Below are 17,037 nucleotides of genomic sequence, written 5' to 3'. Positions count from 1 at the left end.
GTTACCTTATCCCGTCCCTCCCGGCAGTTCTTTTCCAGAGAGGCAACCTGCCTCTCCAGCTTCTGGAGCTGACTCCTTTGCCTTGGCTTCTCCTCCACAGCTCCCTCCACACACTGAGCAAGCTTCTCATGGAGCACTTTTAACTCTGCCTTGAGCTCCACCACCTCTGTCACAGCCACACGGTACTTGCACTGCAAGATCTCCAGACTGGGAGTTTGGTATGAAAATACCAGACTTTTACTCTTCTCCTCTGCAGTTTCTCCTTCCTCCTCAGCCTCATCGTCTCTATCCAGCACCAGCAGACTTTCACAGTTGAGTTGAGAGGTGGGACTGCTACAAGCCTCCTGGCTGACCCTTCGATGAAGACAGCGGAGAGCAGAGACTTTCTGGCTCAGGCGGAGGGTCTTCTCGTGCTGCTCAGTTAGGGCCCCCTGGGTGTGCTGCAGCTGAGTCTGGGACTCCTGCAGGCTCGTCATCAGTGCTGCTTTCTCATGTTCAACCTGAAGAAGCCAAGTGCATGATTAAGGAAAGCCGTATCCCGCGTGACTTAATAAACTGCAGTTTCTGAGGTTACAGTGATGTCAACATAATTGTTGTAAGAAAGTAAAAAGATAAGAGGTGCAACCACAATCCCATTTCTGAAAAAACTGAGAGGCTGTTTAAATGAAAATAAAAACACAACATTTAAATGGGAAGTAATTCAGTGACAGTAGCACAGATATCACAATCTGACCATCTTCTGGAAAAAATCGTTTTAATATCTAAACGTATTAAAAGGGGAAAACCAAAGATTACGCTGCTACTGATGTGAAGATGTGAATTAGAACCCGTTCAGGAAGAAACTGTTCTGAGCCGGTACTTGCCGCCAAGGCCGTGTATACTTGTGTCCATGTTTGACACCATCATCATCTAAGCGACACCTAGAAATGTTTCCTTGTCTGCCACCAGAATGAGATTGTCCAGCACTAATTCAAACTAAAGTTCATCAGCAACTGTGCAAACAAACCCAGAAGCAGCAAGCTGCAACCTGGAAGCCACTGGCTGTTGGTGGCTAAAGCGTAGGTGGACGTTAGCTGTTAGCCTAGCCCTTATCTCACTGATATATTTCACATACATTCTTACTAACTGGGCTTCCTGGGGACCACAAGAACAATTTACTTTGAGAATCACACAGATGCACTGATTTCCAGTTTTCAGCCAGGAACAGTTATCCCAGAAGACCAATTATGAACCGGTGTGTTTCATGCACATTTTGTGCACAGCAGCGAGCCACATGCTACACTGTTGGCATGTAAGTGAGTGAAGACATCAGTGCATCTCTAGTCATAACAGCAAAACAGGAATAATAGCCAGATATATTTCTTCTTAAAGCATTATTAGTTATGTCATCCAAAGAAAAGCTGATTTTTTTGTTGTTGGTTTTTTGTACTTTTATTCAAAGTACATGCTACATTTTTCCTCAAAAAGTACATGCTACATTTTTCCTCAAAAGCTTATTTATCATCCTCACAGTTTTTAGTCATATTAAACAAACACTTTTTGTGCTCAGTTTAATCCCCCCAGGGTCAGTAAATCTCTCCAGCATGCTCTGGGTCTGCCACTTTTCTAGCCTAGAACGCCTCACCCACGAGATACTCAGGAGGCATCCTGGTTCTCTCTATGAGGGGAAGTAGCAGCTCTACTCTAAGCTCCACACCCTACTTCAGAGGAAGCAAATTTCTGCTTATATCTATGATCTCATTCTTTCTATCTCCTGCTTCATTCACCCTTCACTCACGAACATCCTTAAATTCGTGCATTTTTGTGCTTTCCCGGTCTTGAACCACGGGCTCAAACTGGGAGGTGCTGATTCTCTTCACACTTGCTTCATACTCAGCTGCACAGCACTCCAGTGCAAGCTGGGGGCAGATGAACCCAACAGAACCATCATCTCCAAATAGCAGAGACGAGATCCTGAGACCACCAAACAGTCCACGGCTTGGCTGCTCCTAAAAAGCCTGTTCCTAAATGCCTTGAACAGAACTGGTGACGAAGCAGTCTGACTCACTGCTGGTAATGTGAAGCAGACTGGGTGCGGTTGTAGAAGTAAATTAATTTACTTTGACATAAACTATTACATTTATTAAACTGACTGTCTTCCTTAGTCTACATGTCAGGATGATATCATTGGAACGTACCGCTATCAGCTGCTGCTTGAGCTTCTGAATCTCTGTCAGGTTCATCTCAGTAAGTAGGTCTGATGTGGCGGCCCCCTCAGTTTTCAGACACTGCCTTCTGCACTCTCCATTAGCCCTGAGCGCTGAGCCCACAGCCGTCACTGGTCCTGAGCCACTCTGAAGGTGACCGTTACATCTGGCAGATTAGAGCAGAAAGTGTCTTGTCACAAGCTATAGTGTCAATAACAGTAAGAAGAAAAGTTTTAAAGCAACTTCATGTAAGCAACGACCTTTGAACACAAGCAGCTGTGGCCAGTGACCAATTAGTAACTGCTGCACCCCCCCTTACTCTCCCATTTCTGCAGATTACAGTCTGAATGCACTGGGTCGAGGAGACAGGTCTGTGTGCCTGTGTTTGTAGGTGTGATATCCACCTTGTTGGCTCCTCTGTGTTTGGGGAGAGCAGAGTAGTTGGGGTAGCAGTGCCACTGGGCGGTGCTGAGGAGAATATTAGATTTGCACTCCCAGTGTAGGCCACATCACACATGCTGAGGTGGTGAACAAGTTCTCTTCGCAGGTGGTTCTTCTGCTCGCGCTCACTCTTCAGAGACTCCAGCGCCTCCTCCAGCTGGGCGTCTGAGATGTCCTTCAAACGCAGTGCATCCTGTAACTGGCTGGTCAGCAGCTCTGTCTCCTCCTCCAGAACTTTGATCTCATGTTTCAGGCCTTCATACTCCACCTGAACAAGAGTGGACATTCACATTCAAATGTATGAACCTTTATTTTGAGTTGCTGCTACATTGTTTAGGTGATTAATATATATTAAAATCAAAATTGCTTTGAAATGTTTGTAAACACAATATATATTTATTCTAAACTTTATGCATATATTTTGTGCAATTGCAAACCTAAATACTTCAGCTTAGATAGGCATGTTGATGCCCAGAGTGACAAGTAGGTCCAACTTTGTAAAAAACACATTCCTCCTGCTGCTGGTATCACTCACCAGGCTAAGCAGGTTTTGTTACTGTGGTCACATGCCACAGTAGATTGAGGGCTGCTGATGCTAACAGACTCAATAAACTGATCTGCAAGGCCAGCAATGTTGTGGGGATGGAGCTGGACTCTCTTAAGGTGGTGTCGGAGAGGCGAATGTTGTCCAAGATAAAGCCAATGTTGGATAATTCCTCCCACCCACTCCATGACATGCTGGCTAGCCACAGGAGCACGTTCAGTGAGAGACTGAGATTACCAAAAAGCACCACTGAACGACACAGGAAGTCATTCCTGCCTGTGGCCATCTCCCTGTACAACTCATCCACCTAACACACTGTATACTGCAATAGCTACACCCTTTTTGCACATGCTCTTCTTTCTTATTTAGATATTAATCAGTAAGTGACTTAAATGTATATATTGTGCTATTTCTTACTTCCTGTATTGTCTGTTATTCTTACTGTTTGGACTGGAGCACTATAACCAACATAAATCCCCTAGGGATCAATAAAGTATTCTGAACATCTTCTCCTTGACAGTTCACAAATAAAGCCAAACCCCCACCTTTTGTTTTGCCAGTAGCTATCTCCCCATATGTGGGTGAAACCAGGCAGATCCACATTGGTCTCAGATGTACTGATTCAACCATGTTTCAGAAAAACATGAGTGAGCACTGACGGTATATGTGGTCGGGCGTGGTCTGCGGTGCCGTGCAGCGAGGGTGGACGCACCTGCACGGCATCCTTAATCAAGCCCGCCGAGTTAAAACACAGGGACTCGGGGGTTGGTGGGAGTTGTGGTGTGATGTGATTTAAATAAAATGGCTCAAAACTATGATCCCTGGACCCGCCGCGTCTCATTTACACCACAGTATACTTTCTGAGTTTTCACCAATATCTCTAGATTATCACTTTTGTTGGGCAGAGCTGACATTTCTCATTATGACTGCTGCCAGAAAGGGTCTCTATCTCTGATTCCAATCCTTCACCTTTGCACCAGCACAGCAAACACAAAAACACCTCTTGTTACAGGCCCTGGCCTTGGAAGAAGGGAACCAACCTCCTGTCAAGCAAATTCAAGCATGGTAACCCACACAGATGGTTTGCTGTTGGAACCTGTGGTTACTTCCGCGGGAAGTCTATTGAACCAGCTGAGGGACGCCGGACCAGTCAGCGACTGATTGAGCACAGGATGGTATCTTCTAGATTTGCTCCGTTTCAATGAAAAAGAAAATCATTGAATTGAATTTCATCAGCATAACAGTGATGGGAAATGTCCTCGAAGGGGCTCAATATATGTTGGAGGGGAAGAAGATATATTAAAAACAATAAAGGCCCCAAAACCGAACCTTGAGGGACACCGTAAGTAAGGGAGGTAGAGGATGACCTGAAATCAGAGACTGCCACAGAAAAAAAAAAAAAAAAAAATCGGTGATGTAAATATGAGGAGAACCACTCCTAGTCATTTAACACTGAACAGGTAGAAAAACCAACTGTAGTGACTGACTGATTGAAGATTCTCCATAATACAATGTAGTGAATCCACAGACATTGGCCTGACAGTGGATGAATACTGAAATGCTGCACATGCTCAGCGTCTGACTACTCTTAATGTCTTACCTGTCAAACTGGAAGTTCCACAGGAAAGTGAAATGAATCGGAGATTATGAAGAAATCTCATCTTCGCCCATATTCTAAATCACTTTGTGTGCTTCATTTCTTTTATATCCATATGTTTGGATTGTGATAAAATACTAGATGACAAGGAGAAAATCTACAGATGCAGAAAGGCCCTGGAAGTTTTGGACCCAGGACCACCTGTTTGCTCTAGCCTGACCACATATTGTCATCTGCGTGGGCATACCTGGTATAAAGCTGGGACAGGCTTCTGACTCCCCTGCAATTGTTGCTGGTTAAGTGGGTAAGAACACTAACTAATGGATGGATTCTCAGAGTTCACTCAGAAAAGAAGTATACAGAAAGACAGAGGGCTGTCAGCGGCAGCTAGGGACATAGAAGGGTAATCTTTTCTTTGTGCTAGATGAATTGTGCTTCTTTAACTTTTGGACCTCTTAGTAGATAAGTACACCTTTGATTGACATCTGAGCCAGCAGGGAATATACATAACTGTCTGGTAACTGTAGCTAATAAGTCAAAGACAGCGCTAAAGTCTAATGACCTTCAGCATCATACATACACTTTGAAACAGTTTCACGACGTTACTTGAGCACTGTCTGTACCTGACTCTGTTTAAGGGTTGACACCAGTTTCTGCAGAGAGATGTTCTCCTCCTCCAGCTCGGTGTAGTCCTGGAGAAGCCGTGACTCTCTGAATTTGTATTCTCTGATCTCTTCTCGCATTCGGGTCCGCTGTAGCTCCAACATCTCATTGCTCTGCTAAGACAGCACAAAATGAGAGCTGGAGCTGCTTATGACACAGTTCTCACAAAGGAAGGTAATGTAACCAGTATTTAGAGTTTGCAGGATGAAATTTTTATAAGAGGGAAGGTGAAGGATGGATTACAGTATATCTCCACACAAAACCATGAAAAACTGACATAAAAAAAAAATGGAGAATGAAGCTCATATACAGTCGTGGTTAAAGGTTTTGAGTATTTGCAATGTTGTCCCTTCTTTTTCAAGACCTCTGCAATTGGCCCCGGCATGCTGTCAATCAGCTTCTGGGCGAAATCCTGACTGATGGCAACCCATTCTTTCATATTCAACACTTTGAGTTTGTCACAATTAGTGGGTTTTGGTTTGTCCACCTGCCTCTTGAGGATTGATCGATCGCAAGTTCTCAATTGGATTAAGGTCTGGGGAGTTTCCTGGCCCTGGACCCAAGATTTCAGTGCGTTGTTCCCCAATCCACTTAAGTTATCACTTTGGCCTTATGGCACAGTGCTCCGTCATGCTGGAAAAGGTGTTGTTCTTCACCAAACTGTTGGATGGTTGGAAGAAGTTGCTGTTGGAGGATGTTTTGGTCCCATTCTTTATTCATGGCTGTGTTCTTTGGCAAAATACTAAGAGAGCCCAATCCCTTGGATGAGAAGCAGCACCCCACATGAAAGGTCTCAGGATGCTTTACTGTTGGCACGAGACAGGACTGATGGTAGCGCCTACCTTTTCAGATGCCCCAAACAATTGGAAAAGTGCTTCATCAGAGAAAATGTCTTCACCCCAGTCCTCAGCAGCCTACTCCGTGTACCTTTTGCAGAATATCAGTCTGTCCCTGATGGTTTTTTTGGGGAGAGTGGCTTCTTTGCTGCCCTTCTTGAACCCAGGGCATCTTCCAAAAATCTTCGCCTCCCTGTGCGTGCAGTTACACTCACACCTGCCTGCTGCAATTCCTGAGCTCACAGCTGAATCATCTTTAGGAGACAGTCCTGGTCGTTGCTGGACTTTCTTGAGCGTCCTAAAGCCTTCTTCACAACAACTGAACCTCTTTCCTTGAAGTTCTTAAAGAGCCAATAAATGGTTGATTTACCTGCAATCTTAGTAGCAACAACATCCTTGCCTGTGAAGCCCTTTTTATGCAGCACAATGACGTGTTTTCTTGTAGGTAACCATGGTTAACAGGAAGAACAATGATTTCAAGCCTCACACTCATTTTAACAATTCCGGTCTGCTTTTCTAATTCAGTCAGCATGACATAATGATCTTCAGCCTTGTGCTCGTCAACATTTTCACCTGTGTTAACGAGAAGATTATTGAAAGGATCTCAGCAGATCCTTTTATGGCAGCGATGAAATGCAGTGGAGGCTTTTTTTGGGATCAAGTTCATTTTCATGGCAAAGAAAGACTTTGCAGTTCGTCGGATCGCTCTTCATAACATTCTGGAGTAATGAAATCATAGCAAATTGCCATCATAAAAACTGAAGTAGGAAAGTTTCTGAAAACCAATGTTTGAGTCATTCTCAAAACTTTTGGTCATGACTGTATGTAAAGGGTTTTTAAAGTCTGGTTGTACTGAAGTCTCTGACAAAACAGCCCTTCCAGCCCCTTGTCCATGAACTCGGTAGTCACTTTCTTGATGAGAATGTGATCGAATTTCAAGTCTTATTAAACATGCCATGATCATGATTTTGATGACACTTTAAAAACACTCTATCAAGTTATCCATAAGTCTAAACGTCCAGAGTAAGTATCTCTATTAAATATGAGAGCCTTATGATTGTACCGTACCTCCCTGAGCTCCTGCAGCAGGCTGCTCAGGTGCTCGCTGTCAGCCTGTGCACTGGAGGCAGCCACTCGACTGTGATTCAGTTCCAACTGGAGCTCCAGGAGACGACCCCTAAAGTAGGCCTCCTTGGTGGCAGACTCCTGCAGCAGTGTCTCCTCATTGTTCTCCCCGTCCTCTGCGACCTTACGCTGGGTGGAGTATGCCTGGCCGAATGCCTGGAACAGGACAGGAGGGGAAAGGATTATTTCTCTTGACTTTACCTGGGGAGAAAGGTACAAAAATGAAAGTCCCTTTCACCTTGTATAAATGATACATGAGTGATTAACAAGATTTTTTTTATCCTTTATTTTTATATTGTTTCATGTACTTTAACGCAATTAGTAGAGACCAAGGTAATGCATGCCAGATAGAATAGAAAAGTGCTACATGAGACCCGGTCCATTTAACTATCTATTTATTATTTACCATCCAGAGTAAGTATCTGATTAGTGGCCATATTTCTAAGATTTTTAGGGCCTAGTACAAGAACCTCTGTTTTATCTAAATTTAGAAGCAGAAAATAAAAGGTCACACAGCTCTTTTTTGTCTCTAGGACATTACTTCAGTTTGACTAATTGGTATTTGATATCTGGCTTCATGGGCAGATAAAGTTAGGTATCATCAGTATATGCTATGTCTTCTAAAGGAAACGTATGTAACATAAACAGAACTGGTCCTAGCACTGAACCCTGTGGAACTCCATAATTAACCTTAGTGTATAAAGAGGATTCTGTATTTACATGAACAAATTGGAGTCTGTTAGATCAATATGATAAAAACCACTGCAGCACAGTACCTGTAATACCTACGGCATGCTCTAATCGCTTTAATAAAATTTTATGGTCAACAGTATCTGACGCTGAACTGAGTTCTGGCAATGGTTTAACTACTGCCGTGAGCCTTCAGCAAGTGACCTAATTTAAACATTGTATCAGACTAAGTTGACAGTTCCTCTGTATGTTTTAATGCAGCCTTACTTCTGTACATTTACTGTATGAAACAAATGGCAGTGGATGGAGCAGCTATGAAGTTCACTTTTCTTCACATTCCAATTTGTTGCAAAAGTGATTTTTTTTATAATAAAGCTATTCAAATTATTCAAATCTTTGCAGCCCTAGATCAATCCATCTCTGTTAAGAATTGTTAAAATGAGTGTGATGCTATTACTAAAATAACTGATAGCTACAGCTCTAGATTGATGATATTTAAGATTGAAGCATTAATTAATGGTAGGACTTTGATGAGCAGTCTTGTGGGAATGGGGTCTAAATGACACGTATTGCTTTTTGAGATTAAATAGAACAGGATACGAAGCATTAAAACATGTTAAAAACACAAAAGCCTTATTAAACGCAGTGTTGGGCCCAGAAGTCTTATTAAGTCCTGTTAAATAAAACCTTAAAGTGAACGAGGGCTTACTTTCTTCTTCACATGACTCTACCTCACCTTCTTTGCCTCCATCATAATTACTTTGACTTCAGAATGCAAAAATAAGTCGTTTTTAAGCATTTGCTGTGACCAAATCTCTTGAGGTTGCTTAACAAGATAACATCATTATGTGTTACAGTAAGCTGTCACCGGGTTGGACTCATCATAGGCCCGTACTTAATGAATAATTCATCACATCCTCTCCATTTTTGTGCGGATGCTTTGAAACCCTGTCCAGGCATGCATCATTTAGACCTCCAGGCTGTTTTTAAGAGCAACTCAGTTTTGGTTGTTCCTTCCACAACTGACAGAGATCAGAAATAGAGGCCAAAAACAAGTCACTGCAGCGTCTCGATCTATATATCTATATATATCTATATATCTATATATATCATATCTCAGCAATTTTCAAGCAAAGCTCCTCCTGGATGAGAATTACTTTCTACTAACTGATTTTTGCCAGCATAAAGACTTTTCTTCCAAAGCACCTGCAGAGTGAAAGGATCCATCCCACAACATTAGGTGAGTAAGGATGGCAGTGTCTGATGACTATAAAGGGAGGGGTGCCATTGGCTGCATGACATCACAGAGGATAACTGCACTCGGTCCCCTTCTGTTTTTAGCCTCATCAGCTACACTAATGAACTCACTGCATTTTCCCCTCTGCTTCACTTGTCACATATCCCATTCACTCAGGCTGACTATTAAAAGACATGCGGTGTTTGTTTCTGACCTCTTAGCATCAGAGTACTTTTTTTGCCTAAAACCTTAACACTACTGTGCAAACCTGTTAACCAGCACCTTATCAACAACATTGCCAGTGCAATAAAAAACATTCATAGAAGAAAAGGGACATAGAAGAACACCATCAGTCCTGAAATGCCCTGCCCAGAACCCAGACCTCAACATTGTTAAAGCAGCGTGGCATCATTTTGACAGAGAATGAAGGAAAAAGACAGAAACATCAAAGAGATCTGAATGAACCCTGGACACCTATTCCTGAAGTATTATTTACAGAAATCACAGAAAGCTGCCTGACAGTGTTCAGGTTGTGCTGAAGAATAAATAAGAAGACTTTTGCAAGTATTGTACATTGTGCATATTCTTACAGATATCCTGTTTGTATTATGTGAGTATAAAAAAATGATAGTGATGACATCCAAATACCAATGATTAAAATGTCCTGCATAGGGAGCAGATTTAACAGAAACAGTAAAACCCCCGAAATGGAACCTTATGGCACACCGTAGGAAAACAATAGGAAGAGTATGGAATTACATTTCTATCAAAAGTCAAGTGTGACAAAAAATACAATTCAGGCAACTAATTTAATTTCACGGGTGCAGGTAGATGGATAGGAACTCAGCAGCCACACACACAAAGAAGTCATCCCAACATGGGCGTGCTGCTTCCTTGCATTTGAGCAATATCTTTAAAATTAGAAATATCCTCTTTCATCATTCGTTGAAAACTGGTTCATGCATTTATTACTTCTAGGCTGGACTACTGTAATTCATTATTAATGGGCTGCCCTACAACTTGTTGAAAAACCTTCAGTTGATCCAAAATACTGATATAGACTAGAAAGAGAGAGCATATTTCCCCCAAATTGGCTTCTCTTCATTGACTCCCTGTTAAATCTCAAGTCTCCTCACAGATCTCATAGTACCATATTACCCTAGTCTAAGACTGCTGGCTGACTTGTGGTTCCTTGAACATTTAACAGTGAAATGGGAGGCACAGCCTTCAGCTTTCTGGCCCCTCTTCTGTGGAACCAGCTCCCAGTTTGGATTTGGGAGCTGGTTCCACACTCTCTGCTTTTTAGTCAGGGTCACTATAGTTAGTGACCCTGACTCATCCCTTAGTTACGCTAAAATAAGCTGGTTTAGGTCATCTTATTAGGTCTAACTGTCAGACTACGCTAGTGACGTGGATCCTGGTTTCCTCCACGGACATGACAATGCATACCCTCATGTGAGGAGACTAGGGCTGCAGCTATCAATTATTTTAGTAACCAAATAATCTATCAATTATTCCATCAATGAATCGAATAATCAGATAAGAAATACTTTTGTTTTATTGATGAGCAATAATGAATGTCTTGATGCATGCTCAATCATCCAGGTAAGTAAATCTCCAAAAGTTGATTCTGTTCATCTGGACATAGTGTTTTCAGTGGGAGAAACGTTTCGTCACTCATCCAAGTGACTTCTTCAGTCTCCAGAAGTCTCCTGAAGAAGTCACTTGGATGAGTGACGAAACGTTTCCCCCAATGAAAACACTACGTACAGATGAACAGAATCAACCTTTGATGGGTAATAGCAAATATTCAAAAGAGAAAAAAATTCAGAATGAACTGCTAATTGGGTTCCATTTTAGAAGTTGCAATGTTTTAAAGTTTACCAGCATAAGACATCTGTTAAGAAAAAAAAACCAATAAAAAAACTTAAATGCTAAATTTTATATTTATATATATACTATTTACTCGATGAATAGTTGCAGCCCTGGATGAGAGCATGCAGGCAGTCCTGGAGGATGAATGAATTTATGACAATGTCTGCCCCCCATGCTTGCCTGACCTAAATCTGCAAGAACACCTAAGGGACGTCATATTTCACTGCATCTGACACTGCCAGGTTGCACCTCCGACTGTCCAGAATCTCAGTGATGTCCTGGTCCAGGATGGTTTCCTGTGTTCTTGGGCCACTTAACACAAACTTTAAAATGTGTGAGGGATTGCCTGAATTAACACTTAGGAGTGGATTTATTCAAGCATGGTCATAGGAAACAACATTAGTAGGGCTGGGCTATATCATACCGTTCACGGTAATACCGGTATAATGTTGGGCAACGATAGGAAAATGAAATATCGCCATAGAATATGGGTAAAACGCGCATGCGCAGTGCCTTTGTTTACATACGCACATGGCGGCGATGCAGAATGAGAAGAGCGAAAGTGGATCGTTGAATGAAACGGATGAACCAGAATTGGTTTGTAAAAATGCTGCAACTTCAGTGGTGTGGGACTGGTTTGGCTTTCATCCGTCAGATACACAACAAAGCACTATTTTTGGTAGCGCATGCTAGCGGGCCGTCGTTATTACCGTGTTTTTTGGAAAATACAGCACACTTAAAATCAATCCTTTGATTTTTCTGAAAATCGACAGTGCCCCTTATAATCCCGTGTGCCTTATGTATGAATTCTGGTTGTGTTTACTGACCTGGAAATGATTTTATGTACACGGCGCTCGAAAATCTGTCAAATGTTTCAGTATGACTTTGCTAAGCTACGAACCCGCACCGCTTGATGGATTGTCGGAGCATTACGGCTATCGTAGGCGGAGCCTCGCGGAGTGATACGTACTGTGCTTCAACATAATATTACCGTATTGTGTGTGTATAACCTCTTTTTAAGTTTTGTGGATATTATCAGAGGTGTGGACTCGAGTCACATGACTTGGACTCGAGTCAGACTCGAGTCATTAATTTTATGACTTTAGACTTGACTTGAAAAAATGTTGTAAGACTTGTGACTTGACTTGGACTTTTACACCAATGACTTGGGACTTGAATTGGACTTGAACCGGTTTACTTGAAAAGACTTGATATTTCACCCCAAATATAAAACTTAACATGCATATTATATAGAGATTGAAAATGTGACGTCATTCACGGGTAGAACCGCAAAGGATTCTGGGAACTCGTGGCAAGCGGTACTAGCGCACGCAGGCTTTCAATTGAAATCAGTCACACAGCGATAAAAAGAAACACAAAAATGTCAAGAAGCTGTTGTATTATTAACTGCAATAGCCGGTCGCATGACAGCCACGGGAAGCCGACGGGTAAAGAGATCGGTTGTTATCGGATTACGTCGTTGAAGAGAAATTGTTCGAGCCATGTTTCCGAAGTAACAAAGACGCGACGGATGGTCTGGATTGCAGCCATTCAAAGATCAAATATAACATCCCAGAACACTCCAGCTCACAGGTTAGTCTGCTCCAAGCATTTACACGAAGGTCAGTGTCTTTTAGTAGTTAATACGTCATTTTCATAACATAATTGGTGATATAGGTTACAAGCTGAACAGAAATTGTCGCGCTATGCTCCTTTGTTTATTGTGCATGAATAGTGAATTGTCCTGACACAATATTGCGTTTCGCTTCTGTTATTATGGTACATTGACAAAAACATATACTTTTATTCACAGGATAAAACAGGTTTTTTGTATCACTAATTGCCCAGTACGATTACAGCATACAATATTGTTGTCACTGCTACATTTCTGTGATGGGTACTGTTAGGTATTTTAGTACCATGGGAGCATTTACTGGATATTGTTTTATAGTGACATTATACAGGAAAACTCTGTCATTCAATAAGGCCCCTTTGTTTTAGTTATTTTTCTCTTTGACCCAAGAATTGATGTGTGAGAATCACAGGCTGGTACAAGGTTGAAATACCACAGAGATCACTCCCTCAGCTACATTAGTTTCTTAATCTTTTAGACGCCTGTTGAAGGCCAAATGGTTTGTTTCAGATTTCACTAATGAAAGAACTCTTCGTTTTGTGCCTTGAAAATATGTCGCTGAGATAATCACAATTGTAGCTGAACTGATACACTACACAAAGGATGCTTCTTCACCCAAGGGCAGGAAGACGCTGCCTTATCTTGGTCTGTACTGGTTTAAACTGATAAATCTGCTGTCTCATGAATTTTACCCTCTATATAAACTGTTGTACTTGTGAATAAAGTTGAGTCACTTTGGGAAGACAATCTAAAGCAGTCTCTGTTTTCTTGTTCTCCCAAGCTGCTCCCGAGCTGCTCGTACTAACACGCTGAATGGCATGCTTGAATATTACTTGAGAATATATTTGACTGTGTTACAGACTAAGGGACATTCTCTGCTGATAGGTGAAGGTACATTCTCTGCTGATAGACGTCCACGCCTCGAAGGAAGTCGATCCACGGATTAGGCCCTGGAAACCGTTTCCTTCAGGTACCAGAAATTATTTCCACTACTAATTAATTACCGTTGAGCTCAAAGGTCCTATTAATAAACGGTTAACGAATGTGTATTTATGACGACGATTTGTGAGACTGGTAAACTTATGATACGTACGATGGTCTTTCGTTCTACACGGTGCATTTCAAGGTCCTGTACCCATCCGTCGGTAAACTGTACCTGGGCTTGTTGCAGTGACCGGAAGTTACTAAACTTCATGAGTGTATGCACTCACTCCAAGAACCGTATGATTATAAATATGCATATAAATATGCTACGATGAGATAGCTGACTTCATCTAACTAGCAAATGTTTTCCAGGCTACGTTGGTGATTCAGTTTTTTTTAATATGTATGATATTTTTGTCATGCGATTTTAAAGCCTGTCCTACAACCGCATCCAAGAATAACATGCAGCTTATCTCAGAACTGTGAAAATTATTCTTGGAGCTAGGTTTAATTGAGCTGCATTTTAAAGAGGTGCAATTTCACAATTTGTGTATATTTTCTAAGTTCACTATTTTGTCATGTGTTGAGAAAAACACAGATTAAAAAATTACATGGTCTAATATTTACATTTAGCATAACTGCAACATGCTTTTTTTCGGGGGTTTTTTAAAGACTCGAAAGGACTTGAAATTCAAAGTTTCAGACTTGTGACTTGACTCGGACTTTTACACCAGTGACTTGAGACTCGACTCTGACTTGCCTGACATTACTTGAGACTTGACTTGAGACTTGAGGATAAAGACTTGAGACTTACTTGAGACTTGCAAAACAATGACTTGGTCCCACCTCTGGATATTATACATGGTTATGCTGAGGATATGTCGGCCAATTTCCACTGGAAATGCCTTTTGTTTAAACTGTCACCAAGGAATTTGCATTTGCACTGTTACATTTTTCTATAACTTTAATGCACTTAAAAAAAGCTGCTTGTTTAAGTGAAAATACATTGATGGGGTTTGTTTTTTTTTGCACTAATAAAGTTGAGGAATTGTAAAGTATTTTGTCTAGTGTCAATTATATCGTCAGTTATATCGTTATCGCAAATTTTCAAATGTATGATAAATATTTTTGGTCATATCGCCCTGCTCTAAACATTAGCTCCAAAAAGTTACAATTTCATGAGAATTATTTTTTGCAACCTGAAGACAACAAACACAATGCTAACTTGTGCTGCTATTAGTACACGCTAACTTAGTCTTAATTGTTGCTGTTCATAGCAATGAAAACAACTGTACAATATCCCAAAAAGTTGATTCTGTTCTGTCTGCATCTGAGGCTGAATCTCATGTGGTTCCTGTAATCACCATCTTACGTGCTGTTTGCTCATACTGACATACACATTTAGGCTGTCCTTGCCAAAGTGGGTTAGAATTTCTTGATGCATGCTAGATGATTGAGCATGCATCAAGACAAACTGTAAAAAACACAAAAATGAATCATGGATTCAGTCCTGCTCCTGTAGGTCATCTCTGTCCTGAATGTATTTTTAAAAAGAAGACAGAAGAGAAACAGATGCAGTAGAGATGTAGCCTGGTCACTTGAATTTAAGAAATTCCTTATAGAAACCTAAATATTCTCTAAATTAATGGAGTCGCATGGACACATACACATTCTCACAAACTGGCAGATTGGTGTTAGCATACAGTAGCTCTCCAATAAATGTAAGTCAGAAAAATTACACAATCCCAAAATTATCCCTGAGACTGACTATGAGACTCACTGGAGGTGAATCATTATCACCATTAAGCTCCAGTGTGGATAAAAACCCCATGCAGAATTACATAATTCTATAAAATATATTGAGTAGTAAAGCTGAGTACTTAAAAGTCTTGAAAGACAAACAACCTACACGTGGTGAAATGTCCCAATAACACGAGAGGCGGTGTACACCCTGGACAGGCCACTAGCTTGATGCAGGGTTAGCACAGAGAGACAGAAACCAGTCGATTATGAGTGAACACCTAATCACCAGTTAACCTAACCCGGTTAATTACGTGTCTTTGGACAAACACATGGAAATTCCACCACACCACACTCCGCAAAGATTCCACAAAGTCAAATTGGGGTTGTTCTTGCCAGGAGGCAACAGTGCTAACCACTGCACCACCTGCCAACTAGCATGAAGGAAACCAAAGTCCATGGGGAGTATGGTTGCAAAGCTGAAACTTAAAAAGAAGGGGACAACCAGAAGTGTAGCCTGCACCGTTTTTTAACTCTAAATGGAGAAACTTCGCCCAGCCTGGACACTGCTACTATATCTGGTATGTTGACTGAGATTTATATAAAGCTCTTCTAGTCTTACTGACCACTCCAAGTGCTTTTCTACAAAAAGCCACATTCACACATTGATATAGCCCTTTATTCTTTGCCATAAATGCTTCAACTTTGCCACTCAGACAGTGACGGACTGGAAATTTGGGGATTTGGTATCCTGCCCAAGGACACTTTAATATGTAGACCTCTCTGATTTACCCTGAGATTGAAGGAGAGTGAATACTAATCTCATGTTCATTATATGGACACAAACGCAAACAGGTTTATGAGGTTTCAGCGTTGTTGTATTGTATTTTTTCCTATTTCTTAAAGACATTTTCCATAGATGCAAACAAAGAAATGGGCAGGTGTGGCTCAGGTGGTGGAGCAGGTCAGTGGATTGACTCCTGACTCCTCCAGTCCTACTTGTGCCCACAATTAACCTTGGACAATGTACTGAACCCTGAGCTGCTCCTGATGCATCTATTGGAATTTGAGTGTGAGTGAATGTTAAAAAAATGCTTGGGCATAGATTAAAGCACTGAATGCGTATGTATGGGATTGAGTAAATGAGACTTGCAGCAGGAAGTCCTGTGAGTGCTCAACAACAGCACCATAAAAGTACCAGCCTATGTAATAATAATGTGTTTTGTTTCCAGCAGCCTGCAATACAAATTCCTAAAGATACAATTTAAACTGGTTCTTTGAAAAGTTGCCTGTTATGTGTAGTCATAGGGTGTCTTTTCATGTTCGAATGATTCATAAGTCAGTGTTAAATGGATTTAAAAACAAAAACCATTCCTCTGAAAATCGTCAGGTACAAGGACTGGAGTGAAGATGAGTGGAAAAAGCTGACATTGTCCAAAAAAGCCCATGAGAAAGCTAAGAACTACTGAAACCAGTTAAAAATGACAAGAAAACCAGACTCCTTGGAAGCATGATATAAAGAAATGGTGGGTGTATGAGGGGAATT

At 41.4% G+C, this 17,037-nt stretch overlaps 1 protein-coding gene across 1 annotated transcript in view; it reads right to left on the bottom strand.

Moving 5' to 3' along the window:
* The window catches only part of LOC113037257 (protein bicaudal D homolog 1-like), a 28,841-nt gene that overhangs the window by 11,246 nt on the left and 558 nt on the right, over positions 1–17,037 (bottom strand). The window contains exons 2-6 of the mRNA XM_026194139.1: positions 7,336–7,548; positions 5,392–5,547; positions 2,591–2,895; positions 2,178–2,352; positions 6–500 (exon numbers count right to left, since the gene is read on the bottom strand). Of these exons, the coding sequence (XP_026049924.1) occupies positions 6–500; positions 2,178–2,352; positions 2,591–2,895; positions 5,392–5,547; positions 7,336–7,548 (1,344 nt within the window). The remainder of the gene's footprint in view (positions 1–5; positions 501–2,177; positions 2,353–2,590; positions 2,896–5,391; positions 5,548–7,335; positions 7,549–17,037) is intronic.

The sequence above is a fragment of the Astatotilapia calliptera genome, chromosome 15 (genome assembly GCF_900246225.1).
Source record: "Astatotilapia calliptera chromosome 15, fAstCal1.2, whole genome shotgun sequence".
NCBI classification, from domain to species: Eukaryota; Metazoa; Chordata; class Actinopteri; order Cichliformes; family Cichlidae; genus Astatotilapia; species Astatotilapia calliptera.
This window is presented reverse-complemented; position numbering and strand designations above follow the sequence as displayed.